The sequence below is a fragment of the Falco naumanni genome, chromosome 22 (assembly GCF_017639655.2).
Source record: "Falco naumanni isolate bFalNau1 chromosome 22, bFalNau1.pat, whole genome shotgun sequence".
Taxonomy (NCBI): domain Eukaryota; kingdom Metazoa; phylum Chordata; class Aves; order Falconiformes; family Falconidae; genus Falco; species Falco naumanni.
Window position 1 is genome coordinate 422474 of NC_054075.1, and position 14199 is coordinate 436672.

At 54.3% G+C, this 14199-nt stretch overlaps 1 protein-coding gene across 1 annotated transcript; it reads left to right on the top strand.

Annotated features, from left to right (window-relative positions):
• The first annotated feature begins 9100 nt into the window (after positions 1 to 9100).
• LOC121080194 (olfactory receptor 14C36-like) lies at positions 9101 to 10045 on the top strand. The gene has a single exon (XM_040578057.1). The coding sequence runs from the start codon at positions 9104 to 9106 to the stop codon at positions 10043 to 10045; it is 942 nt and encodes a 313-aa protein (XP_040433991.1). The 5' UTR covers positions 9101 to 9103.
• Positions 10046 to 14199: the final 4154 nt, after the last annotated feature.

A 14199-nucleotide genomic window follows, 5' to 3' on the forward strand; every position in this document is an offset into this window, starting at 1 on the left:
ATCACCAAAGGAGGACAGACAATGGCCAGGGAGGAAAGGGAAAGGAGGGGAGGGCTGCTTGCGTGGGAGGATACAAGGGTGGTCAAGGAGAAGCAGTTGTGCGTGGGAAAGGAGGGAAAAAGGTAGGAAAGGGTGAAGAATAGGAATCCATAGGAAGCAGCCAAGCAGCCCTGCATCTGAGCAGCAAAGCTTGGAGTGGGAAAAGAACGTCGCAGGTCATCTGACCAACTTTCTGTTAGGCTTCAACCACCACTGGAAACCTGAGTGATTTCCCTGCCATCATGAAGGCAAGATCCATGGTGGATGGAGATCCAGAATCATTCATGCTGGGAGGAACCTCTGGAGGTGTCCAGGCCAACGTGTTGCTCACAGCAGGATCAGCTATGGGGTCAGAGCAGGTAGCTCAGGCCTTCCTTCAAGTGGAGCTTGCAAAACTCCAAGGATGGACATGGCACAAGCTCTGTGGGACATCTGCTCCACTGCTTGACTGTCTTCATGGGGAAGGACATTGTCTTCCCTTGCTTCAGCTGATGCCCATTGGCCCTCATCCTCCCATCATGCACAACAGGCAAGAACCTGGCTGCCTTTTCTTGCTGATATGGCCCAAGAAGATATGGGAGGGCTGTTATTAGGTGTCCCCAAAGCCCCCTCTTCTCCTGGCTTTGCACCTTTCAAACAAATAAGGCCCATGGCATCCTGGGCTGCATTAGGAAGAGCGCTGCCCAAGGGTTGGTGGAGGTGATCTTTCCTCTCTACTCAGCCCTGCTACAATTTGTCTTGCTGACTTGCCCTTGATTTCTACTTTACCAACGTCACCCATTTTTACTGAAAGGTGACGTCCACATTTTTCACCACTCCTGCCTTGTCTTTTTGTTCAAAACAAGTCCAGGAGAGATTTATCACTATGTTGGTCAGGGATCATCTTCCACCTTCCCTTCAACCAAGGCCTTCAAGTACAGGCCCCTTTCTCTAGCCGTTTAAAGGAGATGTTGTTCTCCTTCTAACCTTCATCAGGAGGTTGAGAGAATCTGAGCAGAAGACCTTTGCACATGGAGGAGTTAGTGATGAGTGTCACAGGAAACCTGAGCAGGCCTGTGCTGTGCTCCATGTACCTCTTGGCCTTCAGGCTGAGCTGTGCTGAGTGTGTCCCTGGGTTGCAGAACAAGCCGTATTGGAAGAAGAAATCTGCAGGAAGCTGCTGGTGAATGGCCAACCGCACGCCTGTACCTTTACCTGGGACTGCAGTTACCAACTCCCAAGTGAACATCTCCTCTTAGAACACGAGAAGTGATGACTAGAATGGGTTTCCCTGGCAGAAAACACTTCAAGAGCTGACAGGAGCAGTGTGGGATAACCCTTCTGCAGGCAGGATCTGCACCACTTGCTGCACCACTCTCCCAACGCTGGAAACTCCGTGTTCCCGGCCTCGGAAGGGACGGCATACAGCTGACACGGTTGTCTCTGTGTGTAGAGAGTTTGCTCTAACCAAGGCCATTTGAAATGACACTTCAGAGTCCAAGTGCCTTTCTTACTGCAGTCATAACCGGCTGGGCTGCTGATGGCCAATCCCCCAAGGAAACTGGACACTCCAGGGGCCTCAAACTTGCCTTCATGGCCACGTGCCTCCTACTGGCCTATGAGCTTCTCAGATGTAATGTGTGTCATAATGATAGCCCAGATCATCAGCCTGCTTGTGGCCTCGGTTACTCCTTGGTTAGCGGTTCCTGAACTGGAGAAGGCAGTGATAAAGAGATGCACAGGAATGGAAGAGATGGGCAAGGACCCTGCAGGTGCCATGAAGGCTTTGCAGGAAGAAGTGTGAGGAATAGCCCCTACAGCTGTGCAAAATGGAATGGCATTAGATATGAAGCTGGCGGCTGAAGGCAGAGTCTGTGCTGTTCTTAATACCAGTTGTTGCGTATAAGTAGATCAAAGTGGGAGAACTTCACAGATATAAAAATAAGGGGAAATTTCCTAATATTTCTCATGAGCCCTAGAATGTTCACACCTTCTCTGGAATTCAAGATATTTGGAATTCGCTGACATCCTGGTTCCCTGATTTACAGCTATGGGTTAAGAAGTTCATCTCCAGATGCCTTTCTCCTCTTCGTCTATGATCACTCCAGTCCATTCTACCTATGTAGCTTCTGCTTTAAGGTTCAGAGAGAAAAAGTTGGACTGTGTTTCAGTAGCATCTCTAATATTCCCTATGGGCAACTCTCAGATGTGGCAACAGACCTCATGGGGATCTGCTTGAACTAACAATTATACAACTGAGAAATATATTTTTTATTTATTAATTTCTATAACATTCCCCCCCCCCCCCCGATAATAATCCTTCTTTTATTCCTGTTTACACCCCGTTCTATAAGGAAAGCAGCCAATTATTACTGCCAAGAACTTGCTATATTCAGCTGCAGAGATGGTTGAAGATGTCTGATGTCAAGTGATGTCTCATGAGGCTGAGGACAGAAATATTGAGGATGGAGAGCTGAGGAGCAACGCTGTCCACGCGGTGTTTAGCTCCAGGGATTGATTTTTCTATCTGTCCGCACCTCCTCAGGAGACACTGTGCATCAAGAGCAATTGGAAAAGCCTTCTATCATTTCTCCAAAGTGCTCATTACCTGCCTTCCTCTTTCACTGTACTGCTGAAACTTATCTCATTAAGTGTAGGAGCCAAACTTGAAGACCAGATGTCCCTGATGGAAGAGACAGGGCTCGTCAGGGCATTCTGCCTCTTCATGAGCCCAGGGTATCTGTGGTGCTGTGGACTGCAGGTGTTCAGAGGAGACTGAAGAAACCTCTCAAGAACACCAAGTCAGAGGCAAAGCCCACAGCCCCTGGAAGCGTTAATGGGCCCCGCTGAGGGCCATGGCTGAGAAAGCCTCCCCATGGCCTTGTTAGAGCCCATCCTGGGAGGCTGTGAGTGCAGGAAGGCAAAGGCGCTGTGCAGGCAGCTCTGCTGCTGAGCAAAGCCTTGGCTTGCTTGATGAAGCAGAAAGGCCAAGCCATGACCTGCAGCCTGTGGGAAGGTCGGTGCTGTCCCTCACACAGAGCTCAGGGCTCTTCCTGGGGACCATGGAAGGTGGGCATCCAATGCCCAGTGAAGGACAGCAATGGCACAGCAACTTCCAGCTTCCCCATGGGGCTGCAAGGAGGCAACGATGCCCCCGTGCTGTGAGGACATCATGTCTTCTCATAGCCTTCACTGGTAGAGACAGATGCCATAGCCAACGGGACACAGACCTGGGTTCTGGTGGTGCCTTCCAGCCTTGCCAGCATGCTCTGCCATCTCTATTTCAAGCTGTCCTACATGGTTGGAGCCCTGCCCCTGTTGCCCTGCAGGCTGTAGGCACCATCTCGCTGCCCTGCCTTGCTCTCACCCCAACATTGCCATACCTTCGCTGAGGTACCTCCACTCTCACCGGCTGTTCCTTGAAACACAAACCATGGGCTGATCCAGGCTCCCTCTGGCTGAGCCCTTGCACCGCAGCAGGACCCTTGGTGACAGTTCTTTCTGCTGAGGTCCAGTCTCTGCTTTCCAAGTTGAAACTTTGTGACATTTTTTCCTCTCTCCTGCTGTTTTCCACTGCCCAGGAAAGGTTTACCATCTCAGAAAATACCCTTCCAGCAGGGAACGCAGCCAGGAAGCCTTTTCTTATGCTCTGCTCTCTCACCAGAGAGAAGGAATACTCCCATGGTCTCCCAAACCACGTAACTGCTGCTGGCCTTTCAGCTTCTCCCTGGGACGTGAACAAGCCCTGTGCCTGCTGCTGTCCCATCACGTCCCCAGGTGCAATGGACATGACAACCCCTACCCCAGCCCTTCTCCTGGATGGGGCCTATGGGGTCCCTTGGCAGAGGGACTGTCCCAGCCACGTTCCTGATGCTGGCCTGTCACCTCCAGAGGCAGAACTGACCTCACAGGCCCCTCGCAGCCAGGCACGTCCTCCTGCATGAGGAGTTCCTGAGACCGATTTTCCCTCCCAATACCACACACCCCCATCACCCTCATCCTGGCCCAGGTCCTGACCTCAGAAAAGCATGCTTGTTTCATCAGATTTGTCAAATATCTTTCCCACAAGCCATTTCCCACAAGCTCATCTTCAGCTGAGCCCCTCTATTTGTTTTGACACGTTTTATATATGCCTTTATAGCTCTATGGTGTTTTTTTCAGGTTGGACTGACCTCTGGAGGTCATCGAGTCCACCCCTCCAGCTGAGGCAGGGTCAGCTAAACCAACTTTCTCAGCAACTTGTCTAGGTAGGCTTGCGATATCATAGAAGCACAGAAACAGAGAATCATTTAGCTTGGAAAAGACCTTCAAGATCATCAAATCCAAATGTAAACTCAGGACGGCCAATTCCATCACTAAATCATGCCATGAAGAACTGCATCTACCTCTTTTTGAAACACCTCCAGGGCTGATGATTCCACCAGCTTCCTGGTTCCAATGCTTGAGCACCTTTGTAGTGAAGTTGTTTTTCCTCATATCCAATCTGAACCTCTCCTGGTGTAACTTGAGGCTGTTGCCTCTTGTCCTGTCACTTGTTATCTGGGAGAACAGTCCTACCCACCCGATCTACACTCTCCTTTCAGGTACTTCTAGAGAGCAGTAAGGTCCCCCCTGAGCCTCCTACTACCCACACTAAACAACTCAAGTCCCCTCAGCCACTCTTCATCCAAGCAGGGATCCAGACCCTTCACCACCGTTGTTGCCCTTCTCTGGACATACTAAAACACCTCAACATTACTCCTGGAGTGAGGGGCCCAAAATGGAAACACAGTGTTCAAGGTGTGGCGTCAGCAGTGCCGAGTACAGGGGGTCGATAACTGCCCTGGTCCTGCTGGCCACACTGTTTCTGGTACCAGACAGGATGATATTGGCCTTCTTGGCCACCCGGGCACACTGATGGCTCGTGTTCAACCATCTGTCACCCTGCACCCTCAGGGTACCTCCCCACCAGGCAGCCTTCCAGCCACTCTGCCCCAAGCCTGTAGCCTTGTGTGGGGTTGTGACCCAAGTGCAGAACTGGCACTTCTCCTGGTTGAACTTCATACAATTGGACTCACTTGAAAGGTCCAACCCGTGCAGATCCCTCTGCAGAGCCTTCCTGCCCTCAAGGACATCAGCACTTCCACCCCACTTGATGTTGTATGCAAACTCACTGAGGGTGAACTCAGTCCCCTTGTCTGGGTCATTGATGAAGTTCTGAAACAGGACTGGCCCCAGCACTGAGCCCTGAGGAACACCACTCCTTATGGGCCATCGTCACCTGGATGTCACTCCATTTCCTACCCCTCTTGGGGCTTGGCTGTCCAGCCAGCTCTAACCCAGTGCGGAGAACACCCACCGAAGCCATGAGCAGCCAGTTTCTCCAGGAGAATGCAGTGGGAGGTGGAGCCAAAAGGCTTTCCTAAGGTCCAGGTAGACAGCATCCACAGCCTTTCCCTCATCCACTAGGCAGGTCACCTTGTCCCAGGAGGAGATCAGATTCATCAGACAGGACCTGCCTTTCATAAACCCATGCTGGCTGGTCCTGACCTCCTGGTTTTCCTGCGGCTCCTGTGTGATGGTGCTCAGGATGATCAGCTCCACAACCTTCCCTGGCACTAAGATCAGGTTGACAGGCCTGTAGTTATCCCGATCCTCCCTCCTACCCTTCTTGTAGGTGGGCACCACTTGACTAACATTCAGCCTTCTTGGGCCTCCCCAGTTAGCCAGCACTGTTGAAAGTCACCCCTGTGGTGAGGCAATAGAGAAACACACCAATGATTTTCAAAGTGTCCCTGCATCACGGGATGTCCATTGTCAAGGACACAATCAAAAGCACCTTGTCCTTTCTGGATATAAGGTTCACCGGAACCACATGTCCTCTGGGGCTGCAGAGGCATCGCTGGCAGCAATGCCTTCTCCTGCAGCACTGCACAGTCCAGCCCTGCATGTCTCTGGTCCCAGGGACAGCATGGATTGCTCTCCTTAGGGACATCTCATTTCACCTTCACAGTGACCTCTGCCCACCACCCCAGCATGCGCTGCAGCAAAACATTTTGCTGGCGTGTGACCTTGGACACTTGGTAGCCATTATTATTTTTGTTGTTCCATGTCTGAGCTTGGCCCTGGTGACACAGGTGTGGTTCAGGGTAACTGCTCTGAAATAACCTAAATCAGGGAGAGGAAGGGGAAAAGTCTTATTTAAGCAGCGTGAGGAAGCCTTAGGATCAATAACCTCACATCTTCTTGGGGAATTTAGAGATCCTGTGGGTTTACATGGCAGGGGTTTGGGAGCGGTTTGGAGGTGTTTGCAGGGCTGGCAGAGGTGAGAAGAGATCAAGAGCTGACTCCATGGCCATAACAGCCACTTTCATTTGACTCCAAAATGGACCAGCCCCTGCCCAAACCTGAGCCAATAAGCAATTCTAGTGGCACCTCTGTGATACCCTATGGCAGAAAGGACAAAACACAAAGGGAGAGGGATGAGAATTATGTGAGAGAACAACCCACTGACAGTCACAGGGCAGTGCAGTGACAATGCTCCTTTAGGTGTCTGCAGGTTCGTTGCATCGGCATTCTAGCACAGCTGCCAGATGAGCCAACAGCTGTGATGCTCACCTGGATCTAAAATCCTGCATCATTTGTGTCCACCTTGGTTCTAGGAGCAAAGAAACGGTGGAGTCTCATCTCCCAGGGGGAGTGAGGCAGGAGAGCAGCAGAGTGCAGGCCCCAGGTCACACACTGGCAGGCTGTGGCCTGTGCAGAAGGAGGGAACACTCCTTAGGGTTTCCTGGAATTGCCTCACAAGTATAAACTCCATTTTCAATGTTGGACCTGTTGGAGGCTGCTGTCCTTGCCGAGCAGGTGATCTGAGCTCTGCCACCTGCCTTGGCACTTGGTTCCCTCAGTGTCACAGCTCTGTCTGCAACAGGACGGGCTCCAGCTGCCTCTGCGTGGGCCCCTGGCTGAGGGCACTGCTGCACATCTGGGCTGAAGCCCCCCAGCTGTGGCACCAGCCCAGCTCTGCCTGGCCATAAGGCAACCTGGTACCAAGTGTCCCCGAGCCCGTGGGTGCAAAGGCTTTGCTTCAGAGCAGAGACATGGCCTGGGCAAAGGAGAGCTGAGTCTTGAGCCCTCGGACTGTGCAATGAAGTGCTGAAATGGGCTCTGCAGGGCTTACTGAAGCACTGAAGACATCCTCCCCGCACTGCCTGTAGAACCACCAGACACACACGTACACACACGCTCCTTTAGGAGTACTTCGATCCTTTGCTGCATTCTTCCCGGTGTCCTCTCTTGCAATGGGTTAACAAAAGTTGATACTCATGCACAAAACTTTTTCTCCTAAGAGAATTGCCACTGCTGGAAATAAGTGTGTCCCCCCAGGGGAGGCAAGGCCCATGAGGGATTGCACCAGGCTGCTGCCCAGCAGGTTCCCCTGCAGCCCCAGGGACAGCTGGAGGGAGCCCAGAGGGGCAGAGGAGGGAGGCAGGGAGAGCTCAAAGGCAGACCTTGTTGGGAGGCTGCTGAGAGCTCCCTGCTGGAGAAATCTGCAGAGCCCTTGAGGCGGTAAGTGTGTGGCTGCAGGGCAATGCCTCTGCAGTTGCTAGCCGGGTCTGCAGCAGCTGGGGCACCCCCAGCCTGTGGGACCGTGTGGGAGCCTTTTGCTGTGGAGGAGGCCAGTGTGCTGCAGAGCAGGGCTTCCCTGCTGCAGCGTGGGAGGGCCAGGGCATGTGGGCTGCCTTGTGCCAGGGCCGGCTGCAGGGCTGTGAAGGTGGCTGTGCAGGCAGGGGTGCCCAGGGCTGTCCTTGCCAGCAGGGTCCCTGCAGCCGCGGGGGCTGTGTGCTGGGGCAGGGGCTCTGCCGCCTGCCAGGGGCAGCTCTCAGCCTGCCGGGGGGCTCCCGTGCGGCTGCGGGGAGAATGTGGGGGAGAAAGGAACGACCCCCATTAGGAAAAGGTCCCTGTTCTTCTGAGTGAGTGCTGCATGTGACAGGGTTGCTCACAGCTCCAGGTCATTTCCAAGGGGACTTTCCATGAGCACCTTCATGGCAGGGGATCACTGCTTGGCTCTGTGCTTGCCTGAATCTCTGCTGCCACTTTTCCGTGGCTCCGCTTGGTGGCAATGGAAACAGCTGTGCAGGTCAGAGCAGGGGCTGAGATGCTGAAAGCATCACAGGGAGGTTGATGAGGGAGCTGAGCAAGTGCCTTCCCTCCCCAGCAGGCTGCAGATGAAACCAGCATCAGCTCTCCTTTTCCCTCAGGCTTTGGGGGAGCTGTTTGTTCCTGCCTGCAGACAGAGAGCGGCTGCAGGGCAGAGCTGGCACACAGGGGCTGAGCTGGGCTCTGTGAGCGCTGGCAGGGAAGAGCCCTGGGGCCAGAGAAAGAGCTGCTGGCAGGGACAGCTGGAGGCAGCAGAGCCCTGGGCAGGGAGGGGGGGCAGATGCTGAGGGGACCCTGATGCAGGGGAGATGGGGGCACCTCCTGGCCATGGTCTGCCATGCAGGTTCCTTCCCTGAGCAACACACCTCTGCTCTCCTCTCCCACCCAGCACAGCCTTTAGACCAAGGGGTCTAGACCATTAGTAAACTTCTCATCCAGCAACTGGGAAGGATCTGGAGGGACAGAGCAGATTCCCTCATTCTCCGAAAGCCACAGACAGTCCCCTTGCCTCTCAGCACTCACCCTGCTCTCCCTGAGCACAGCACAAACCCCTCCTGACCTGACTCTGGCCGTGGCCGTTGCTCAGCACGGGTGGAGCAGATGCTGACAGGCCCTTCTGCGCTGGGAGCAGTTTGGGCTGAGCTAGTGCAAGGCCAGGACTGGCCCCTGCCCCCACAGCTCCCATGAAGCCCCTGCTGCAGAGCAGGGCTCACTGCTGGGCAGCCAGCGGGCACAGCCCCTGCTCCTCACAGCACACTCGGCCAGCACTCAGCACAGCTCCAGCCACGGCTCGGAAGGGAGCTCTCCCAGGAATGGGAGAGGGGGGGGACATGGGGCACCGGGGGCGCATCTAGGAGAAATGCCTTTCACTTGGCTTTACAGAAGTATTGCCTGACTTGTCACTGGTTTTGCTCCATAAAGAGGACCCTATGGTTGGAGGCAGCAGATGTCCAACAGCAGCTCCATCACCCAGTTCCTCCTCCTGGCATTTGCAGACACGCGGGAGCTGCAGCTCTTGCACTTCTGGCTCTCCCTGGGCATCTACCTGGCTGCCGCCCTGGCCAATGGTCTCATCATCACCGCCGTAGTGTGCGACCAGCACCTGCACACCCCCATGTACTTCTTCCTCCTGAACCTCTCCCTCATTGACCTGGGCTCCATCTCCACCACTCTCCCCAAAGCCATGGCCAACTCCCTCTGGGACACCAGGGCCATCTCCTACTCAGGATGTGCTGCACAGCTCTTCTTGATTGTGTTGTTCCTTTCGGCAGAGTGTTCTCTCCTCACCGTCATGGCCTACGACCGGTACGTGGCCATCTGCCAGCCCCTGCACTACGGGACCCTGCTGGGCAGCAGAGCTTGTGTCCACATGGCAGCAGCTGCCTGGGCCAGTGGGTTTCTCAATGCTGCGCTGCACACGGCCAATACACTGTCACTGCCGCTCTGCCAAGGCAATGCCCTGGGACAGGTCTTCTGTGAAATCCCACAGATCCTCAAGCTCTCCTGCTCACACACCTACCTCAGGGAAGTGGGACTTATTCTGGTTAGTGCTTGTCTAGGTGTTGGCTGTTTCATTTTCATTGTGCTGTCCTATGTGCAGATCTTCAGGGCTGTGCTGAGGATCCCCTCTGAGCAGGGACGGCACAAAGCCTTTTCCACGTGCCTCCCTCACCTGGCCGTGGTCTCCCTCTTTCTCAGCACTGCCATGTTTGCACACCTGAAGCCCCCCTCCATCTCCTCCCCATCCCTGGATCTGGTGGTGGCAGTTCTGTACTCGGTGGTGCCTCCGGCACTGAACCCCCTCATCTACAGCATGAGGAACCACGAACTCAAGGGTGCAATGTGCAAACTGATGGCTGGATGTTTTTCTGAAGGAATAAAATTATGAATAGCATTTATAATGTAATTCATCACAGACCCAGACTCTCTTCTGAATTTGTCGTATTTGCTTGTGGTATTTAATTTCTGATAAAGTTGTCATCCCCATTCTAATTTCTTCTGTGATTTTCTTTTCTGAAGGTTCCCTGCTCTCTCTTTGTCTAAGGGCCATTAAGCAACTATATTTTTCCTGGGATTCTTCCTTCCAAGGCCTTTCTGGAGCTGCAGGGACATGTCCTGTGTGCAGAGATGGAGGGGGAAAAGTTCCTGGCATGGCAGCACTGCCAGGGAACAGCAGCCCCTGGGTCTCCAATACTGTCCTCCTTCTACCGACACACTCCCCTTCTGACCCCTTGCCTTGGTGTAACACCTGAGTGCTCTGGCAGCTTCTTCACCGCCGTGCTGCATGGCAGTCCTGTGAGCGCAGGCAGGGGCAGACAATGGACACTCTGTGACGGTGCTGGCCTCCATCAAATGTTCTGGATTTGTGGAAACCTCCTGAATGCAACACTGCAACGTGCTTCCTTGAACCGAGGTCCCCGTGCCCATTGCTCATGACGAGGGCCATCTCCGAGAGGTGCCGAGCAGGGCGCGACACCCCCGGGCTGAGGTGCTGCCAGCCTCTGGCAGGGGCAGCAGGAGGCCAGGCAGTCACTGTGCCTGCTGCAGTGCTCTGCCTCCGCACGTGCCAGGGACGGGCTCGTGCCTCTGAGCACCCCTGTGTGCGTGAGGCTGGGGTTCAACCACGCCAGCAGTGCATGAGGCCAGCTGAGGTGGGGACACCTCCCAGGGCACCGCCGTTCCTGTGTGTGACTGCAGGAACAAAGGCCACTGTCCCAGGGAGATTCATCTCACCTGCCTTGGGCAGGCTCATTGCAAGTGCCTCTGTGTGATCACGGCACCCTTTCTGAATGGTGCCCTTAAATGTGTCTGAGCAATCAGGGAGGTTCTGGGGTCCTGGCAAAAGGCAGAGATCCAACCTTTGTTCAGGAAAAGCAAGAAGGACAATTGGGAGAAATACAGGCTGGTCATCCTCACCGTAGTGTCTGGGGAAATGACGGTGGAAATACTCCTGCAGCCATTTCCAGGTAATTGTGGGACAACAAAAGGGATTGCTGCACCTTTACGTGTAGGCGAAAGGAGGGGATGGTTTGTACCTTGACCTTTGCAAGGGTTTTGACTTTTTCTCCTTTCATCCATTACAAGATGGGTGACTTCTGGAGTGAAGAAATGGAGGACACTGTGGGTGAGAAGTTGGCTGGAGGCTCAAGTCCGAATGTCAGCAGTTTGTCTAGTCTTCCTGGTGTCCTTTGACTAGTGGCAACCCCCAGTGCAGGCACTTGGGTAAACAGGGTTGAATGCCTTTATTGACCCCCTGGATAAGTTGACAGATTGGCTTTTTGGCCCATTTGTAGATGGTGACAAAGTGGGCAGAGCCCTTGAGACATGCCATCTGGTTCCCCCTGCCTTAAGCACGATAGCAGGACAAGGGCATTTAAGGGGTCTCTTCCAACCTGAGTTATTTCAGGATTCATTGACTCACTTCCCTAGAGGCTCCTTCAGTTCAGAACAGCAGGAGCAAGAAGGACAAACGGAGAGCCAAACCTCAAGCTATGTACCAACGCACCAAGTGAGATAAGGCAGTTCCTCTGGGGAACACTTGTGCACTCAAACCATTGGTGGGACATCAGTGGAGATAAATTGGCTGAGAGAAGCTTCCCTTCATCTGCTGGGTGCTGGGCTACGGGGAGGGTGACGGCTGAGGACGCTATCTCGTGGTCAGTTGTGTCTCAGGGACTCACATTCCAGCAGGAAGCCAATGGCTGTGACGGGGGCAGTGAGGCCAGTTCTGCCTGCGGAGGGGACAGCCCAACAGCAGCAATGTGCCTGGGAAAGGGGCGGTGAGGTCACCTCTGCCTGGGACAGCGCGTAGGGCAGCCCCTGACTCATGGCTGGGACACGTGCTGTTAAGCTCCATCTGCCCGTGCCTCGGGCAGGCCAGCAGAAGGCCCCTGGGTGGCACGTGGGCTGTGAGATCCCCTCTGCCTAAGGACCTGGGCTCACTCCACCGAGGGGCTTCTTTCTTGCTTGTCACGTCGCTGCTGCCTGAGAACATGGCAGCACAGCAGCAGGCACACCGCTTGCTCGTGCCTATGCGAGAAGCTGAAAGGCTCGCAGCCTTGGAAGAGCGCGGTGAGGCCGTGGCATGGTCAGGGGAAAGGCCACCAGGAGGGTGATGGGTCAGGATGCCCGCCTGAAGGGTGGTTTCCCAGGTGGTGGAGCTTTCCTTGGAGGTAGGGAAGAGCAGGAGGGAGAAGCACTGCCACCCAGTGCAGCTGGGAAAGTGGAGACTGGAGGTCAGGAGGAGGAAATGTCACTCAAGGGCTTGTGCTGTGGTGGGAGACGTTGTCCAGAAGGAGTGTGAGATCAGTCCATGTCTGTGTGTTTGCAGGAACAGCGTGTGAGGGTGGGCAGACATCGGTGCATGTGTGGCAAGGGCAGGGTGAGAGCAAGGTGGGGAAGCCAGATGGGTGCCTGCAGCCTGCCGGGGAAAAGCAGCAGCCGTGGGACAGCGCAGGAAACGTGAGATGGAAGGCAAAGGGCACGGGCAAGGCTGGAAGTCACCAAGAGAACCCAAGGGTTGTCCCCTTGCATACGGCCATTGTCTCTGCCACCAAGGCCTATGCGAAGGCGAGTTGTCCTGTGGCCCTGGGCCTCATGGCCTCCTTGCTACCACTTGCACTGAATTCTTCTCCCTTGAGTGATACTGCCCAGTAAAAGTTCCCAGCATTGGCCACAGCCTGCCACCCTGAGGCCTGGCACCTGCACTCTGCTGCTCTCCTGCCTCACTGCCCCTGGGAGGTGAGACTCCACCATTTCTTTGTTGCTGGAGCCAAGGTGGACAGGGGTGACGCAGGGTTTCAGATCCAGGTGAGCATCACAGCTGCTGGCCCATCTGGCAGTGGTGCTAAAATGTTGATGTAAAGAACCTACAGACACCTAAAGGAACATTGTCACTGTGCTGACCTGTGAACATCGGGGTCAGTGGGTTGACCGTTGGCCTCTATGAGCCCACCAAGCCTCTCCCTCACTGCCCCCCCTCCTTCTTCACTCACTTGGTGTTTGTAGGGCTGTTCCTGTGCCCCGTTTCTCACGCCTCTCTCTTACAAATGCTGCACACTGTGTTATGTCCTTTCTTCCATTGGTTTTTCACAGAGGTGCCACTAGAATTTCTTATGAGCTCAGGGAGGTAGCAGGTCCATTTCAGAGCCAGCTGAATGTGGCTTTCTTGGCCATGGGGCCAACTCTTGACCTCTTCTCACCTTTGGCAGCCCTACAAACCCCATGACCACTCCCAAACCCTTGCCATGTAAACCCACAGGGTCATTAAAGTCCCCTGTAAGATGTGAGGTCATTGATCCTAAGGCTTCCGCAGGCTGGTTAAGTAAGAGTTTGGCCCCTTGCTCTCCCTGATTTAGGTTCTTTATGGCAGAGAAGGGACGCGTTGGACCTCAGCTGTGGCACCAGGGCCAAGATCAAACATGTAACAAAAACAGCGGGTACCAAGTACCCAAAGTCCCATGCATGCTAAATTTTGCTGCAGAGCATACTGGGGTGGTTGGCAGGTGGCACTGTAACGGTGAAATGCAATGTCCCTAAGGAGAGCAAACCCAGCTGTCCTGAAGACCAGAGGGACAAAGGGCTGGACTGTGCAGTGCTGGCAGGAGAGGACATGCCTGTCTGTGTTGTCTCTGCAGCCCCAGAGGACCTGTGGTGCAGGTGAACCTCATGTCCAGGGAGGACAAAATGCTTTGGAAAGTGTCCTTGGCTATGGACATCTCGTGACCCAGGAACACTGTGAAAATCGTTGGTCTGTTTCTCTAATGCATCACCACAGGGGTGACTGTCAAGAGTCCTGGCTAAGTGGGGAGGCACCAGAAGCCTGGGGGTTAGTCAAAGTGGTGCCCACATGAAGGAAGCGTAGAAAAGAGGATCCTTCCTAGGACTGTCAACCTGATCTTAGTGCCAGGGAAGGTTGTGGAGCTGATCATCCTGAGCAACATCCAACAGTAAGCACAGGACAACCAGGAGGTCAAGACCAGCCAGCATGGGTTTGTGAAAGGCAGGTCCTACTTGATGAATCTGATCTCCTCCTGGGACATG

Coding starts and splice junctions, on each gene's coding strand:
- LOC121080194 (XM_040578057.1), top strand. CDS start 9,104: ATGTCCAACAGCAGCTCCATCACCCAGTTCCTCCTCCTGGCATTTGCA.